This window comes from Mugil cephalus, chromosome 7 (genome assembly GCF_022458985.1).
Source record: "Mugil cephalus isolate CIBA_MC_2020 chromosome 7, CIBA_Mcephalus_1.1, whole genome shotgun sequence".
NCBI classification, from domain to species: domain Eukaryota; kingdom Metazoa; phylum Chordata; class Actinopteri; order Mugiliformes; family Mugilidae; genus Mugil; species Mugil cephalus.
Genome location: NC_061776.1, coordinates 15309633 through 15324692, shown reverse-complemented (window position 1 = coordinate 15324692; position 15060 = coordinate 15309633). Strand labels below are relative to the sequence as shown.

Below are 15060 nucleotides of genomic sequence, written 5' to 3'. Positions count from 1 at the left end.
TTTCTAGACTCTGGATTTAATAAAAACAATAATAAAAGCTGTAATAAAAATGCAGGTTCAATTTGGGCCTCTGTAACTCAACCACTCATGCCATAACAGAACTGTTGGGCAGGTGAGGGTGAGAGATATACAGGCGGAGAAAGGTGGCACAACGCTCTCAAACGCACAAATCTAATCGCACACACGCCGCTGTTATTAGAAATGGTTTTACGTTGTGTTTGCCCTGCTTCACCCAAGCAAAACTTCAGTATATGAAACTAGACTGATGGGAATATGTGTAGTTAATAAATCCTGGATTGCAGTTTTGGCTGGACCAAAGAAATATGAAATTCTGCCAGCGAGCGCTGAATTGCATCAGTCAGCATCTATCAAAGGAGACAGGCCTTGCCATATTATCCAGACATCTAGACCAGAACCGTAGATGTATGGAGCGCAGCACACAAAACCCGAGATTGGTGTGTGTTGGGCTGTCGTCACGACACACTTCCCTAAATTATTCAGCCTTGCTCGCAGGCAGCCGCGGGTCGCGCACATCAATATTCTTCAATCCATCTGCAGTTTTGTCTCTTGTTGGCTTTGTGCTGCAGCAGTGCCAGGGGTGGGCGCCTGACTACCCTGAACTGGGACTAGGAACCATCTTTCAAATTACCGGTCTAATCTGAAGTTACGTGACGCTAAAATATTCTGACAGAGAATCAAACCGCGCGCATACACGACACACGACTTCATTCGGAGGCGCGGTAAAGCCAATGCATCTTTGAAGAGCATCTTATAAATAGGCAGCATGGCCTGCAGCCCTCTTTTTACCCCCGCTGTGACCATTACACTTAACAATAAGGCTGATTAAAAAGCCATACTTGCAATCAAACAATCATGTTACCCCGGTTAGGCTTTGTGAAGAGGGGGGGGGGGGCTTTACACTTCACTGGCAGCCATTTTAAGCCCCACTGAAGCAAGTGTTCCTCAGCTTGTCTGGAAACTCCAGAGGGGAACGTTAGGAGAATGCCTGTTTTTTTTGTTTTTTTTCTCCTTTCCACCTAGCACACTGTTAAGAGAGCCCGAGGAGAATGAGTGTGTGGCACCGACGTGCACAGGTGTCGGGCGCACATACATTGGGTGTATATAGAAGTGGGGCGGCCATTTTAAGCCCTCCTCCTGTTTGGGTGCTCTTAAACTGTGAAAATTCCTTGAGGAAAGTCGTTCCAGAACTCATCAAGGCCACCCAGGATTTTTCTTTCCCCCACTTGCGCCAAGTATTGATGTAACATCACACCCTCCATTGTCCTTCCCTCTTGGCGACTGAGGCTCTCGGAACATGCCCTCTAAAAATATCAGCACTGTGGTCCCCGGTGGGACCATGCAGAACAGAACAGAAGGTGTTTCAAGAAAATGAAAATCCCAACCCAATCCTCACAGATGCAGGCCTTTCTTGCTCTGGGGGAAACACTTCTGACTGAGGCCAAAAGCCACACAATATAGACTTATGATTCATCCACACAGAGAGAGACACAGAATTCACAATATGCACTGAAATGTGAACACTTCATGTCTTTTTCTTTCACTGAGCGCCTGTGGAGGAGGTTAAGACTTTGATTTTTTTTTTTTTCCAAAGGCCTTCATGAATCATTAATTAGTCTAATATTACAGCGTGGTCTTGTCAGACAAAACAACTGATGACTACATTAAGGCACATTATGTTTTGTCTCAAATACAAACGCGTTACTTAGGAAGGGTTTGATTTTATTTTCAAAGAACACGCTGATATCACTTCAAATGTGGTAGACCCCCAATAATGACCGCGTCGTCGGGGTCGCTCTTGTGTAAGGTGATACGTTTGAGCTATGACTCCAGCGAGTCCAAGCTGGGTCAGCGCGCTCGGTCGAGCTGAGTGACCTCCGGTGCACCACTGTGATGCAGCGCTGGAAGTGTAAACTGTAACAGGTTTTGGGGAGGGGGGCGGCGGTGGTCTGGGAGGAGGGAATGCTGGCTGCGTGTGTGTGTGTTTTGGTTGGGGGGGGGGGGGGGGGGGCCAAGGTCACGTCCAACCATGGGATTAAAGAGCCACATCAATACTGAGGTTCCTGCGCCTCTGGGCCTCATACAGTAATCCATCAGATCAGGACATCCTCTCCTACCAGTCTCTACAGGCTGGACAGCCGATCAATATCAACATGCTTGGAATGGCTGACAATCACATCTGCAATATTGGGCGAAGACGCACAGCATATTGAGATTTTTTTTTTTTTTTTTGTTATCGCTCCCAACATCCGTGTTAATTTTCCTAATCAGTTTGACAGTGTAGATGTAGAGTGTATAGAAGGACAAGAGGGAAGCCACATTGACCACTGATAAGAGCAGCACCAAGTAAAGATGGTCATAGCCATGACTGAGAAATTATTCATGGTGGGAGGGGTGTGTGTGTGTAATGAAGATCTTACTTAAAGGATGTATTTTCAATTTTTATGGCATTAAAAGCACATTAATACTGTACCAATAAAATGAGGGAATCTGAACGGCGAATAGTGACATCTTAAGAGCCGTGTAATATCTGTCTGAGTCCAAATCCATCCATCATACACACACTTATGGTCTCTTATGGCGCCTAGTGACATTTATCATGCCACAACTTTCATCTTGTGAGTTGAAGAGTCTCCAGGACCCCCCACCCTTATATTATTGAATATTTCTGCTCTTAAATATTTATAACCATTTAATTGATATTCTCTTCTCTGCTCCATTAGCCCCACCGGGGACCCTCGGTCCCTAGCAGGGAAGCCTACGCTCATCCCCCCACCGTCTGGCCCACACACTGAGACAGGTGGAGGCACTGACCACAGGGAGAAGGGAAGGGCATGAACGCGCAGGCATGGAGTGAGGAAGAAGATATGACAAAGGGGGAAGAGCATGGCCAAGATGGAAAGCCCAAATTTAAATCTAAAAAGTTAACTCTGCATGTCTAGAGTTTTTTAATACTGAACTAAAAGATTAAATAAAATATTTAGGAAAGAGGCTTGGGAAAGTTGTTGGGGGTGCCAATGAAATTCTGAAGCGCAACATACAATGGATGTCAAATTCAAATTCAAAAAAAAAAAAGTGTGAAATCACTGAGGGCCATGCTCTTACTCGCCCGCAGACACGCGGCGTCAAGCTCCAACTTTCTTTGCGAAAACTTGGCGTCGGAAAACATCATTACTAGTGCATCTCCTCATTTCCCCATCATTTTCCAGAGATCCTGATCTGATGATGCCCCCCCCACCCCCCTCCTCCCTTTGCCCTCCCTCCCTCCCTCCCCGGCAAACCCACCCTCCAACCACCCACCCCCAAGTTCGAATTAAGAATTTATTTTAACCAGCGAGCAGCTTCTGTCGACACGTGTCGGCGGGCCTGATCAAAGGTGAGCGCGCTCCTTTATCAGAGTGAGGGAGGCTGTCAGAAATGGGAGGACATTAAGATTGAATAACCTTCACACGCTCGCCGGCACCTCATTATTTAAAAATCTGAAACTTTTGCAGAGCACCCACCATATATAGGTCACACTACATTCTAATGCCACGTGTGCCTCCGAGTGTATCCTCCCTCTGTGTGGATGGGATTTGGGGCTCTCCACTTAAACCGTCACATCCACTGATCCCCCATCATTAAAGAATGTCATGATCCAACGACGAGGCTGCGAGCTTGACACTTGCCAGATTGTTAACGATCGTCAGGAATTTACATGGGTGGCAGTGGCGGCGGAGGCGGCGGCGGAGGGGGCTGTGTATTCGTATGGTCGGTGCGTGCAATCTATCTGCCTCCGGATTCATAATTACTGCTTAACAAGCCGACGCGTTCGAAATTTTTTCCCAAGTAGATTAGCAGGGGTGTTCGTCAAAAGCCATTTTCTCTTAAGCCCGCTTAACACTTTCACGGGCTCAAAGTGACGCTCTGACGGAGAGACGTCTCCCACCTTGTTATATACTGCAAATAAACATGTGGTGTATTTATGAAAATTTTATGACGCATGCTGAGATAAAGATAAGAGTAGCAGAGAAAGGGAGCGAAAGGGAAAGAGGTGCCAAACAATTACAGGAGGAGTAAGAACAAACAATGAGACAATGCAGAGAGCACAACATGAAGGCAACAGCACATATAATCACAGGTGTACAGATGGCATCACCCACCATTAAAATCTCTGCACCAAAAAAAAAACAAAAAAAAAAAAACAAAAGCGTGCAGAGAAGAATGGAAATCAAAGCGTCTGAATGAGAAACAACATTTGAACACACCAAATGCTCTTTCTCTCCCCGTCTTACTCGCTCTCTCACAGGGAGTGATAATATTGAACGGAGCGCCTTGCTATGCCATTAGTGCAGTAAAACATCAAAGGAAATGAATAATAGAGAATATGATTTTCTGAAGTGGTGGAGTGAAAGAGTCCTTTTCCTCTTCCTGCTGTAGTGAGCCCTGCAGTACATTGATCCGCGGGCAGCCTCAACCTCAGCCAGAGCCGAGTTGAGTCTCAGACGCCGCCGCCGCACCACCACCACCACCAACCCCACTGCCGCTACACCGCTCTCCACTACAGCACCTAGCCACCCAGACACCCCTTCAGATCTCTGTAACTCTTCTATTTGCCTCAGTCCACTCCGATCTGACAGAGCTGACACACTCCTCCTCCCAAAAAAAAGAAAAAAGAAAAAAAAAGAGCCTCGATCTGACATAGCCGAGAGCGAAAAAAGAAAGAAAGAAAGAAAAAAAAAGTGATGTATATATAAAAGAGAAGAAAAAGCATTGAGCATGTGGTTATAATTACACACAGGCAGCGCAGTGGTAAAGCCAAGCTGCAGATCTTAAGCCTGCTCCAGACTCTCTGGGTAAAAAAGCACACTGCCTCATTAAATCTCAGATATCACACTGTTCCTGCCCCTCTATACTATGCATAATACTGTCTATCTTTTAGAGGGCCTCTTTTGTTAGCATTTCTCCTTTGCCTCTGCTACGTATCAAACATGAATGCGAAACAGGATGCGGGGTCTGCGGAACGCTTGCAGAGTCACAGAAGAGCACAACTGGGGGTCTACTTGTGAGGCAGATCTTGACACCATGTCTGATTAAGCCCTTAGCTTGTCAGAAGTCTAATGGCTATTGTGGCGCTGTCCGTCAACGCGGCGAACGCATGAAAATCAGGTAAGTTTTTTTTTTTTTTCCCCACCGCCTCTCAGTTTGACGTTGGAAGGGGGCTTGTTTGCGGAGCGATTTAACCACCAAGGAAGAATCGGACGAGGAAGTCGTCGGAGGCAAACTGGCGCGAGAAACCTCCGCGCGTCCCTAAAAGTTCAGCCCCACAAACAAGCCTCTCGCTCGCTGACCATCCGTCAGGCGGCATCCTGAGAGGGGGTTAAAAAATAAATCAGTCAGACGAAGTCAAATGAGGAAAGTGAGAAATTAATTTGTGCGCCCTCCTGATTTCTCCACAGGCAGACATCGATCATGTGGCGGCTGTCTCCCCTCACTCTGGAGATGGAGGTGGCGGAGGGGATGGGGAGAGGAGAGATTCGTGTGTCTGAGGGGGTCGTTGTAATCAGGCACACTCATTAGCTCTGCTTTGGCTCTGGATGACAGGAGGTCTCCGAGGCAAGTCTGCCTCTTATGCCCAGTCCTTCATCCCTTGAGCTGGGGTTAGAGAGGCTAAGGAGGCAGTTTCTTTTCACAGCGCCACCCACCAATACCCATCGATACACATTAACACAGCGGCAGATGAGTTTTTGCTCCGCTAACGAAAAGTTCACTGGCGTTTCTGATCAAGGCCGAAGGGTCAATCAGAAACACGGGAGCGGCGACTGAGAATCGTCTGAGGCAAGATATCTCAGACACTGACCTCCTTCTGTCTAAATGTGGTACCGCTCAGGAATTTCAAATCTACTTTCGGATGCAGCTCAACACTAAAGCATCGGTTTGCAAGGATCCTAAACGTGGAAAATAATAACACAACCCTAATAGGCAGGTGAGGAAAGGCGGAATGTGTAGCGGCGGCGCATGCAGCTCCTGCGACTTCACACAGGAGCACTCAAAAAGCTATGGGTAAATGCTGGACTAATGTGGCAGCCTAGGTGTACCCAGGGTCCCCAGCCTGCTGGGCAAAACCATCCATATCGGGTTTAAAATAACCACACCTGAGACTTAACCTTTACCAGAGACAAATGAAATGAAAATATACAGTGTGGTGCATCAGGAGCAGGCTTCATTCATAGGGGGCTCTCTGCTAGCCTGACCTGAATTACCGCTCTGTTCCTGGAGGGCCACTGTGAATGGCACGCGTGGAGACAGGACACATTCATCTGCGTAGCTCTATTCTACATCATACAGAGGGCTGGGAAACAAAGACCGTGGAAAAGAAAAAAAAAAAAAAAAAAAATGGCGAGAACACACAGAAACACAAGGACGGCCATAAGCAACACCTGCACGCATGCACGCAAACAAAGAAAAAAGAGCAGTGCACCGCGCTGCCTCTCGCTCTCGTGAACACGCGCGCACACACACACACACATGCAACCGTGCAATTTACAGTATGAAGAAAAAAAAAAATCTGAAAGCTGGATACTTTATATCACCCCGGTCCCGACAAAGATTTTAGAGAGAGACAGACAGACAGACAGACAGACAAACACACGCACGCACACACAGACACATGATCCACTTTCCAGCCGAAAATGATGAAATATGAAATGGAGCATTACCGCTTGCAATGGCAGTCTGCCCAGGACTGTGCTGGTCCTCTGTCACATTGTCTTCTACTGCCAGAAAAAAAAAAAAAGAGAAAAGGGAGGAATAGAGGGAAAGAAACAGTTAACAGTGAAAAACAAATCGGACGCGTTGAGATTTCCTTCTTTTTTTTATTATTATTTTTTATTATTTACTACTGAGATTTTCTATATGGAAACTCTAAGAGATTTCAGCGGCTTTCAACAGCTCAACCTGTGGTTTGGGAATCCACGCAAGCCTTTCATATGTATGAGGTTTGGCAACAACGCAAACAGCCACCCACGTAAATAACATATTGGACTGGGTAATGACACGATGAATTATGAACGTCTCCCGTGAAACTTCCTCCCAACATCAACAGTGACCAAGTTGAAAAAAAAAAGAAAAAAGAAAAAAAGAAAAAACACCTTGATGACTGCATTAGGAAGAAGGTCGGTTAACTAAATTCAACGAGTATCAAAGGGAAGATTTGTCGAATAAATATAGATTGTTCTAAAGCTGACATTGATCCAAAAATAAATGCAAAATATGCACTAAAAAGGATATAGTTATTCACACTATGTGTCAAAACTGCCAAAGCAGCTGCAAAGTGCTTTTGCTCTTTAACAGGGCGGGTGACAAAATAGAGACGGCTTGATCAGCACTCAGATCTGCTCATTAGGCGCATGGCAACTAAACCGCTTTTGACTTTTTGACAACTGCACCAGTCTGGAAAAACATGACTTGTGTTTAGTAAAAGGTAGGAAGCTTTTACATTGGAGCCTTTTTGGAAGTGGTGAGACTTCCTCGTGGCATGTCAAGTACAAGAAATGAAATGGATTTTAACAGCGGGAAGAGAACAAAAGAGTCTCCCACCTGTTCCATGTAAAATGAGGGCCTCACTGAGGACTTCTTACGCCTCTGTGTTCCACCCCTGCAGTTGAAATGCATTCTCCATTATGGCTTTTCTTTCTAGCCTTTCATTTTCCTGGGCAAAGAGGAAGGGGGAGTCTGACAGGACCTCCCAGTAGGGGAGTGTGGCAATGACTGCCAAAGCAGAAACTGGCGCACTTTTAAAATCGCACAAAATATCCTGTACTTTGCATAATTAAGGCAGTATCCTATGGTGGCAGAAGCCTTTTTCTCCGGGGAGCGCGAGTCAGTGTCAAGCAGGGTGTCAGGCCTCGGTGAAAAATGAAGAGGAAAGTGTCGGGGCTGTTTCTCACGAAGACGCCAAATGGAAGCGACCGCGCCGTCCGGCCGAAAAACGGAAATTCAAGGTGAACTCCTATTAGAGGATTTTACCCGGCCGACCTTGTGGAGACACGTAAATATTAAGCTGAATACATCACAAGTCTCTAATCCGAAATATTTCCCTAAGAGTCATTTTGATGTCGGCGGAAAATATGGTAAACAAATGTCATGGGTCCGGCAATTAATTAGCTAAATCAATTAAAAGTGATGGACACCATGGAGGTATTTCCCCTCAGAGCCGCCATGGAGGAATGTATCAGTCAACACAGAAACCTTGTCCTGTTAAAGGAGGCCTCAGTGACTGACGCCCTGAGAGTTTAATGAGTTTCTCTAGCGCTGTTGAGCGCCTTGCATCCAGGATCATTTAAATGGGCTAGAGATAGGGGGTCCTAATAAATCCCCCATGGTTCCATCAGAGATTGGTGGTGGGAGCCGGAGTTTTTGTTTTGATTACCGTCCCTGTTGGTGAGATGAGGGAGTTCAGGCAGAAAATTCTATTTCACAATGCCATGAGAACTTAAACATTGCGGCAGTTTGCGATGATTTGTCACCACTGTGAACTTATTAAAAGTTTTGTCATTTAAAGTAAACAACTTCCATCACGGCGCAAATTCTTTTTCTCATTTGCACCTGTCTGCTAGATAATTAATGGCTGGCTAGGAGCAATCATAGAGGGTACGCTGTCAAGTAAGGGCAAACTCCTCTGATGTTTCGTAGCAGCTGGACATTTGATCAACAGTACAAATATAAATAGCCGTACCATTTTAATTAATATACTCCAAAGCTCGTGATCACCGCATAATGACTCCAGCTGAATAGAACTCAGCCCACCCCGTCGCAAATGCATCACTGCTATCAGTTAATTAATGTTTGACAAGGTACAGTGTATCACTCAGTTGGTGACAAACTGTAATCATGCTGTTAGGTTTTGTTGATACAATACCGAACACACGTGGGACCATTTCGGCACGGCTCTTTTGATTTTCAGAACGCGGAGCAGGAAAAACATAATCCCGCAACAAGTGGCAGAGCATTAAAGGCCCGCTAATTAACACACTGGCCACACGCAAGAAAATCAAATAAACAAATAGTAAAAAAAAAAAGAAAAAAATGAAGCAACTGTCGTTAAATTGTGAGTGACACTCCCAAAGGTGGGACGTTGGCTTTTTAAGAATGAATTCATTTTCTGCAGGCGAGGGAGCGAAAAAACAAAACACGGAGTAACGCGTAAAATAACACAGAGCTCGAGTTAATTTAAAAACCAGACTGATGCTCACGTGCGCTCGCGACTTATATAAGCCCGAGATGACGAGCAGCTTTCCTAATCCATCAAATGAATCCCTGCTGTGTGAGGTGACCGGGTGAAGAGAGTGCGCGCAGACGCGAGCGTTTAAATGCTCGAAAGCCTTTTATACGCCACATATCTGCGCACGTCTGCTCGTGTGTGTGTGTGTGTGTGTGTGTGAGACCGTCTCGCAGCCCTCCTCAGACATAAAAAAAAAAAAAAAAAGCCCTGAGTGTGTGTTCCTGGATATGCGTGACTCATCTGCTTGGTTACAGCCAGCTTGGACGATACAGCGCCGAACACAATGGCTGTGTAATCCGCCCTGACTGACCGGGAAGGAGACGCTCGCCACAGGGACTACAACTCAATTTAGCTCGGGTCAAGAGGTCAACTCTCCTCAATTAGGGCTGGGAAGGGAGGGAGGAGGACACACACTGCACATGAATAACTTTCTTAATGAGCATTATTTGAACTGGTGATTGGTGTCATAAATAATTTGCAATAGAGGAGCATGTTAATCGTGTTGCATAATATTTGTAATCCTTCGTACGTTGCCTTGTAGTGCAAGCAAATCATATTCTAAAGAAAAAATTTTTTTATATATATATGTGCCACCGCTAGCAGCAAAGCGAAACGTCACAAATCAATAATCTCATGATGGAATTACTGCGAGAAAATTATTAACGCCTTTCAAAAGAAAGGCAAACGAGGAAAAAGGGAGCCCGGCGACGTATCGTTGCGCTTGCAGCTGCACTGGAAATCAGTCATTGTCTCCGAATCAGAACTCCTTCCCCATGTGCCAGACAATCCACGACAACAAGAGAGACACATGCCATGGAATAAGAAGAGATATCGGCCAGCTCCCGCGACACCCAGTCCAACACGCTGAGCCGCATGTCAAGAGCACTGACAGCCGTGCTAATGGGATTTTTTTTCCATGGCTCCATCATAATTTCCTTAATGATAATACTAACCATATTTTTGTGTCACGTTAGAAAAGTGTTAATGGGTGTTATGCCACAGATCATTAATTGTGAACAGGCTGGAATACTGCAGCTTTCTATAAACTAAGAGTGACGCAACTGTTAACACGGGCATTTTTACAGGGGAGGGGGGAAAAAAAATATGGAGCGGGGTATAGTTTGTTTCTGCGCTTTCATGGATTAAACGACAAGGAAGACATTTACGGCATTAACATAAAACATTCTCAGCGTAGCTTTGATTTAAAAACACACAGCCGAATGGGTTTTCGAGTCATTTTTCTGAGTGAAACACTAAGAGCTTAAAGCTGCCAACGCACACTGATACATAGCTTTGTGCTTGCGAGGAGTGAAAAGGGGAGTGGTTATGCGTCGCACACATGGCGGAGGTAAAGTTCTGATTAGGCAAATAGGTATCTGTTGAAATCTGTTGAACGGTAAATTATCCACAAACCTGACATAAAGGGAAATACGAAATTTAAAAGTTGGATTTGTTTAAGTCTGAGCAGAATGTTTAACATTTTAACATTCATTTTTCCTCTAAAGATTCCGTGTTGTCTCGCAAACTGTAAAATTAGATTTTCTTTTATGTATATAAAAAGAGTTCACTCATGTGGCGACAAATTTCAGCTCCTCGGGAACATCAAATATTTAAGGTGTACGTGTCACAGCTCTGATTTAATGACAATCGCTGCGCTTAAAGTAAATGGCGCAGAAAATCTATGCAAATGACAGCCCCGGAAACTTCCTCCTCGACCAATGAACACGTCAGTGCCGAGATCTGAGAGTGGCATTTGTGCTCCAAATGAATACATCAACCCAGCCTAACGTTATTCAGGAAGTACTGTAGGACAGGCAACGTGGCAGTCGTCGCGCAGGATCTGGAGCGAGATCCTCCTTCCTTCGCTGCTCACCACTCACTGACTGAAGCAATGTGCTGACCCAAAGCCTCTGCACATCAAAACAAAATTACAATGTGCCTACAGTTGAGAAATGTGGAAGGCTCGGGATTGAGTAAATGTCAGTGGCTGGGGTGAAGTGTTTGCATATAAGCGAATGATGTATGGTCTCGTCCTGTGCCATTTATTCCCCCAAGCAATAACGTAGCCGGATCTGTCTCTCAGACTTAATTGAAACGGGACTTGTAATGTTGCCCTTTTCCTCGATGGGACCAAAAACATAACCTCTGACTCCCACAAGCAGACAATACTGAGGAAGTGGGTGTGCGTTGTGGGGGGGTACACAAGGGGAGGAAAAAAAAAAAGAGTGCCAACTGTCACAGCATTATTTTCTCATCTCCTCTGCATGCACTCCACGTCCATGCTAGCCACACCAGCCCCTCAAACCCCGCGCATGACGCCCGTTCCACCTTCCCTCCATCGGCACCTCTCCTCTTTATTCTCTCCTCCACAGAACAAAGTGTTCCTTCTAAGCAGAAAAAAATGGACCGTCTACATTGACCACGAGCTGCCTCAAGTCGGCAGAAGACGACCCGAAAGTAAAACTTGAACTCGGAAGCCCATTACGCTCGTGGAAACGAACAGGACAGGGAGGCTCATGTCATACGTGTGAAGACACGGGCAAAAAAAAAATAAATATATGTATAGACATAAATTTAGCCACTTTTCCGAAACATAAAAAAAAGTCTAGAAATAAAAAGACTATTCCTGCCTTTTACAAACAAAGGGGAGGAATGCGGTGTCAAGCAGCCGTTTTAAAAAATGACAAGCAAAGTTATTATGGACATCTGTATAAGTGTATCTCTGTCCCCGAGGAAAGAGATAGACAAAGAACAATAAATAACATCTGCCTGGCCTTGCTTGGGTCTGATCCAAAACAGGGAAATAACTATGACGTATCTGCATTTGTGCTCCGCTTGAGCAGTCGGAATGAAGACATAAAAGTCACGGTGTTTCGTGCGCCACGTTTTTTTTTTTTTTTTCTGATTTAAATTTTAGTGGCAATCGCAAAACAAACAATGTCATCACTCTGACTTAATTTGCATGAAGATTTGCTCACTCTGTATCCGTCTCCGTCGCACACATAGACAAACTCGAACCTTAACAGATGTTCTTCTGAACGCGAATACACACACGCGCGCGCTCACACACACACACACACTTGTAGCATGTAGGCATGCTGGCAGGAGACAATTATATATAAGTGATATGTCTTTTGAGAATAGCAAATGTCACACCAACTAACAAGAAAAAAAAAAGAAAAACAGTCAATGCCAATCTTGGCTGAGGAAATAGGAAATCTATGTATAGAGCTGTTTACTGTGAATAGAGCAGCAGCGCAAGTCTGGAAACAGAATGTGACAATTTTAAGATGTGCATGCACTCACATTTCCACCCTCTCCTGGGTATTGATTTAAAATGGTGGCTGCATGAATGTACTACCGCAGACCATGTAATCTTCCTTTGAGATGAAGACTTCCGAGAACGAGAGGGGAGAGAGAAAGGGGTCCACAGACCACAAGCTGGGAATGTGAAATTGTGGACAATTATTTGCTGAGCAAAATACAATGCCTGCCAGATGAACTGGAGCTCAACCTCCAAAGCCCAGCAGCTCCCCCCGCTAAAATGCTACGGAGAAAAGTAATGTGCAAATATCTATGTGTGTGTGTGTGTGTGTGTGTGTGTGAGAGAGAGAGAGAGAGAGAGAGAGAGAGGGAGAGACAGTGAGTGTGTGTGCATGCATGTGGCTCTCTCTTTCTGTCTCTGTTTCTCTCTCCCTCCCCCTTTCTCACACACACTCAGCGACAAACGGTGGATCAAATTTCCACCGATCCAACTGTTCAAAAAGGAGGAAAAAGTGTCCGAAAAATAATACAAGTTATCAAATGTGCATGTGGGTATAGTGCTCAGGGATTTTTTTTAATCAAGCAGAAACGTGTACATTTGTTTTTAAAGCTGCCTGATGAATCCAGATGTTTACAACTTTTTTTTTTTTTTTTTTTTTAGTGAAAATCCAATTAGTGTTGAACATTTTTCCTCGAATGTCTAAACATGCACACACAGACACATCACAGCCCTCCCTTTCCTCAACATATAAAATGTTTCCTCCTTTAGTTTCTCAGACTGGGGAGGGTCACGTGACTCTGCGCCCCATTCCATCAGACGGCTTAAGTTCCGACCAGGAGCGTCTTTTAACACATCCAGATGTTTGCCAGCGTCGCGCTGCACTGTTGCTCGCTAAATTATCCATGCCCTGCCCTTGCACTTTAACTATCATTACAATGCAGTCAGGACTGAAGCCGATCAGCTTCTCTCTCTTTTTTTTCTTCCTCCCCCCGATGCCCAAGTAGACGCATATGCAGTCCATGCGCAACATAACAGGAAGAACACTTCGAAATGCGTAAAAATAAAAGGGGGGGAAGACAGTTACATTACACGAGCGTTCACTCCGCGCTCGTCTAGACCTGTCATCTCCTTAAAAGCAAATGTTTTGAGGGCCATCAAACACAGGCTTATCACTTACCTTTCAGTGATCTTGGTTTAGCTTGCTTGCGGCGCGACATCCTATAGAAAAAAAACGCTGAAGTTGCTCAGTTTCTGTCTGACAATTTGTGTAGGACGGGATAGTCTAAAGGTATAGTCTCTCTAAATCTCACTGGGCAAGATCGCGGATGCCTTTTTACCATTACAGAGACATATGCAACTTAGCCCTGGCCGCGCGGTCTGAACACGAGTTCAGAGCTGTTATTTTGTGATGAGTAGGTGGATGTTATAAAATCCAATTAGCCCGATCGGTATAGGCGACTCTATTTAGTTGAGCTGGGTATCGGGAAAAGTGCGAGAATATAGTGATCCCGTCATGCGCGTCCATTCTCCGGGAAAACACACACGCGTGTAGGCATGATGTTCGCTCAGAAATAAAAAGCGGAATATTTGCTTTTCGCTTCTCATCTCAAATGCATCCGCGTGAGAAAGACATCAGCCAAACGCCTCCTGAGAGAGTGCAAAAAAAATGTAACAAAACCAAAAAAAAAAGGAGGAAAAATGGTAATTACACTTTTCACTTCATATCCACCTAACAGCATCCAAACTATTGCAGACTCTTCCTTTTCTCACTCCAGTCAGCTAATCATGAATTAGGTTCGGAATCTGATCTAAGTCTACGTCTAAATTGCTCTTAAAAGAGGATGAAGAAGCAGAGAGAAGATGGAAGCTCCCTCCTCATCACAAACCTGCAAGGTCTTGGACTGCGCTGTCGCTCCGGTAGTCCACATAATAATGGAAAATGGAAGCAAGGCCCCCAAAGCCATCAGGATGGCTCCAGAGGGGGCCCCTACCCCGCAGGGACTCGCTCTGTACGTAATCACTGAGGAAATCATTGTCAGCCTGCCTGCACTCACACACAGACAGAGAGGCATGATTAAAATCCTAGGGATCATGGCAAGATGCGGATTGCTGGATCTGCTGGTCCCCGGATCCGGAGTCGAACTCTAAACCCAAAGTCGGCTTGCTCACCCTGGCGTCTCCTCTGCCTCAGCTCGCCGTCGGCCACTCTCAGTCTACGGCAGACGGACTGGTCCCCCTTCTGGTGGAAATGGTTAAGCAGAAAGACATTTTTTACCGTGCGGCTGTTGACATATATGACATGCAGTGCCACGCGTAGAAATGTGGGATGGCGAGTGCTTCGATGTTTGAACGCGGTTTAAAAAGAGGAATGCTCTTTTTTCAGATTAAAATGACATTATAAATTCTATTTTTTTTGCAACTACGTTTCTTTTTTTTGCCTTCTTGCTTTATAATTTCATGTCAGGTGTAGTTTCTGCAGTGAAAAACACATTAAACAGATCAATTTAAGGTGGGA

At 45.1% G+C, this 15060-nt stretch overlaps 1 protein-coding gene across 6 annotated transcripts in view; it reads right to left on the bottom strand.

Annotated features, from left to right (window-relative positions):
- LOC125011496 (zinc finger protein 521-like) overlaps positions 1–14554 on the bottom strand; it is an 88710-nt gene extending 74156 nt beyond the window's left edge. For 3 of the 6 annotated variants that reach the window (XM_047590752.1, XM_047590750.1, XM_047590753.1), the window contains exons 1-2: positions 13723–14425; positions 6717–6773 (exon numbers count right to left, since the gene is read on the bottom strand). In XM_047590752.1, coding sequence (XP_047446708.1) covers positions 6717–6773; positions 13723–13762 — 97 coding nt within the window. In that variant the 5' untranslated portion in view covers positions 13763–14425. The other 3 variants (XM_047590748.1, XM_047590749.1, XM_047590754.1) reach the window with 3 other exon arrangements.
- Positions 14555–15060: the final 506 nt, after the last annotated feature.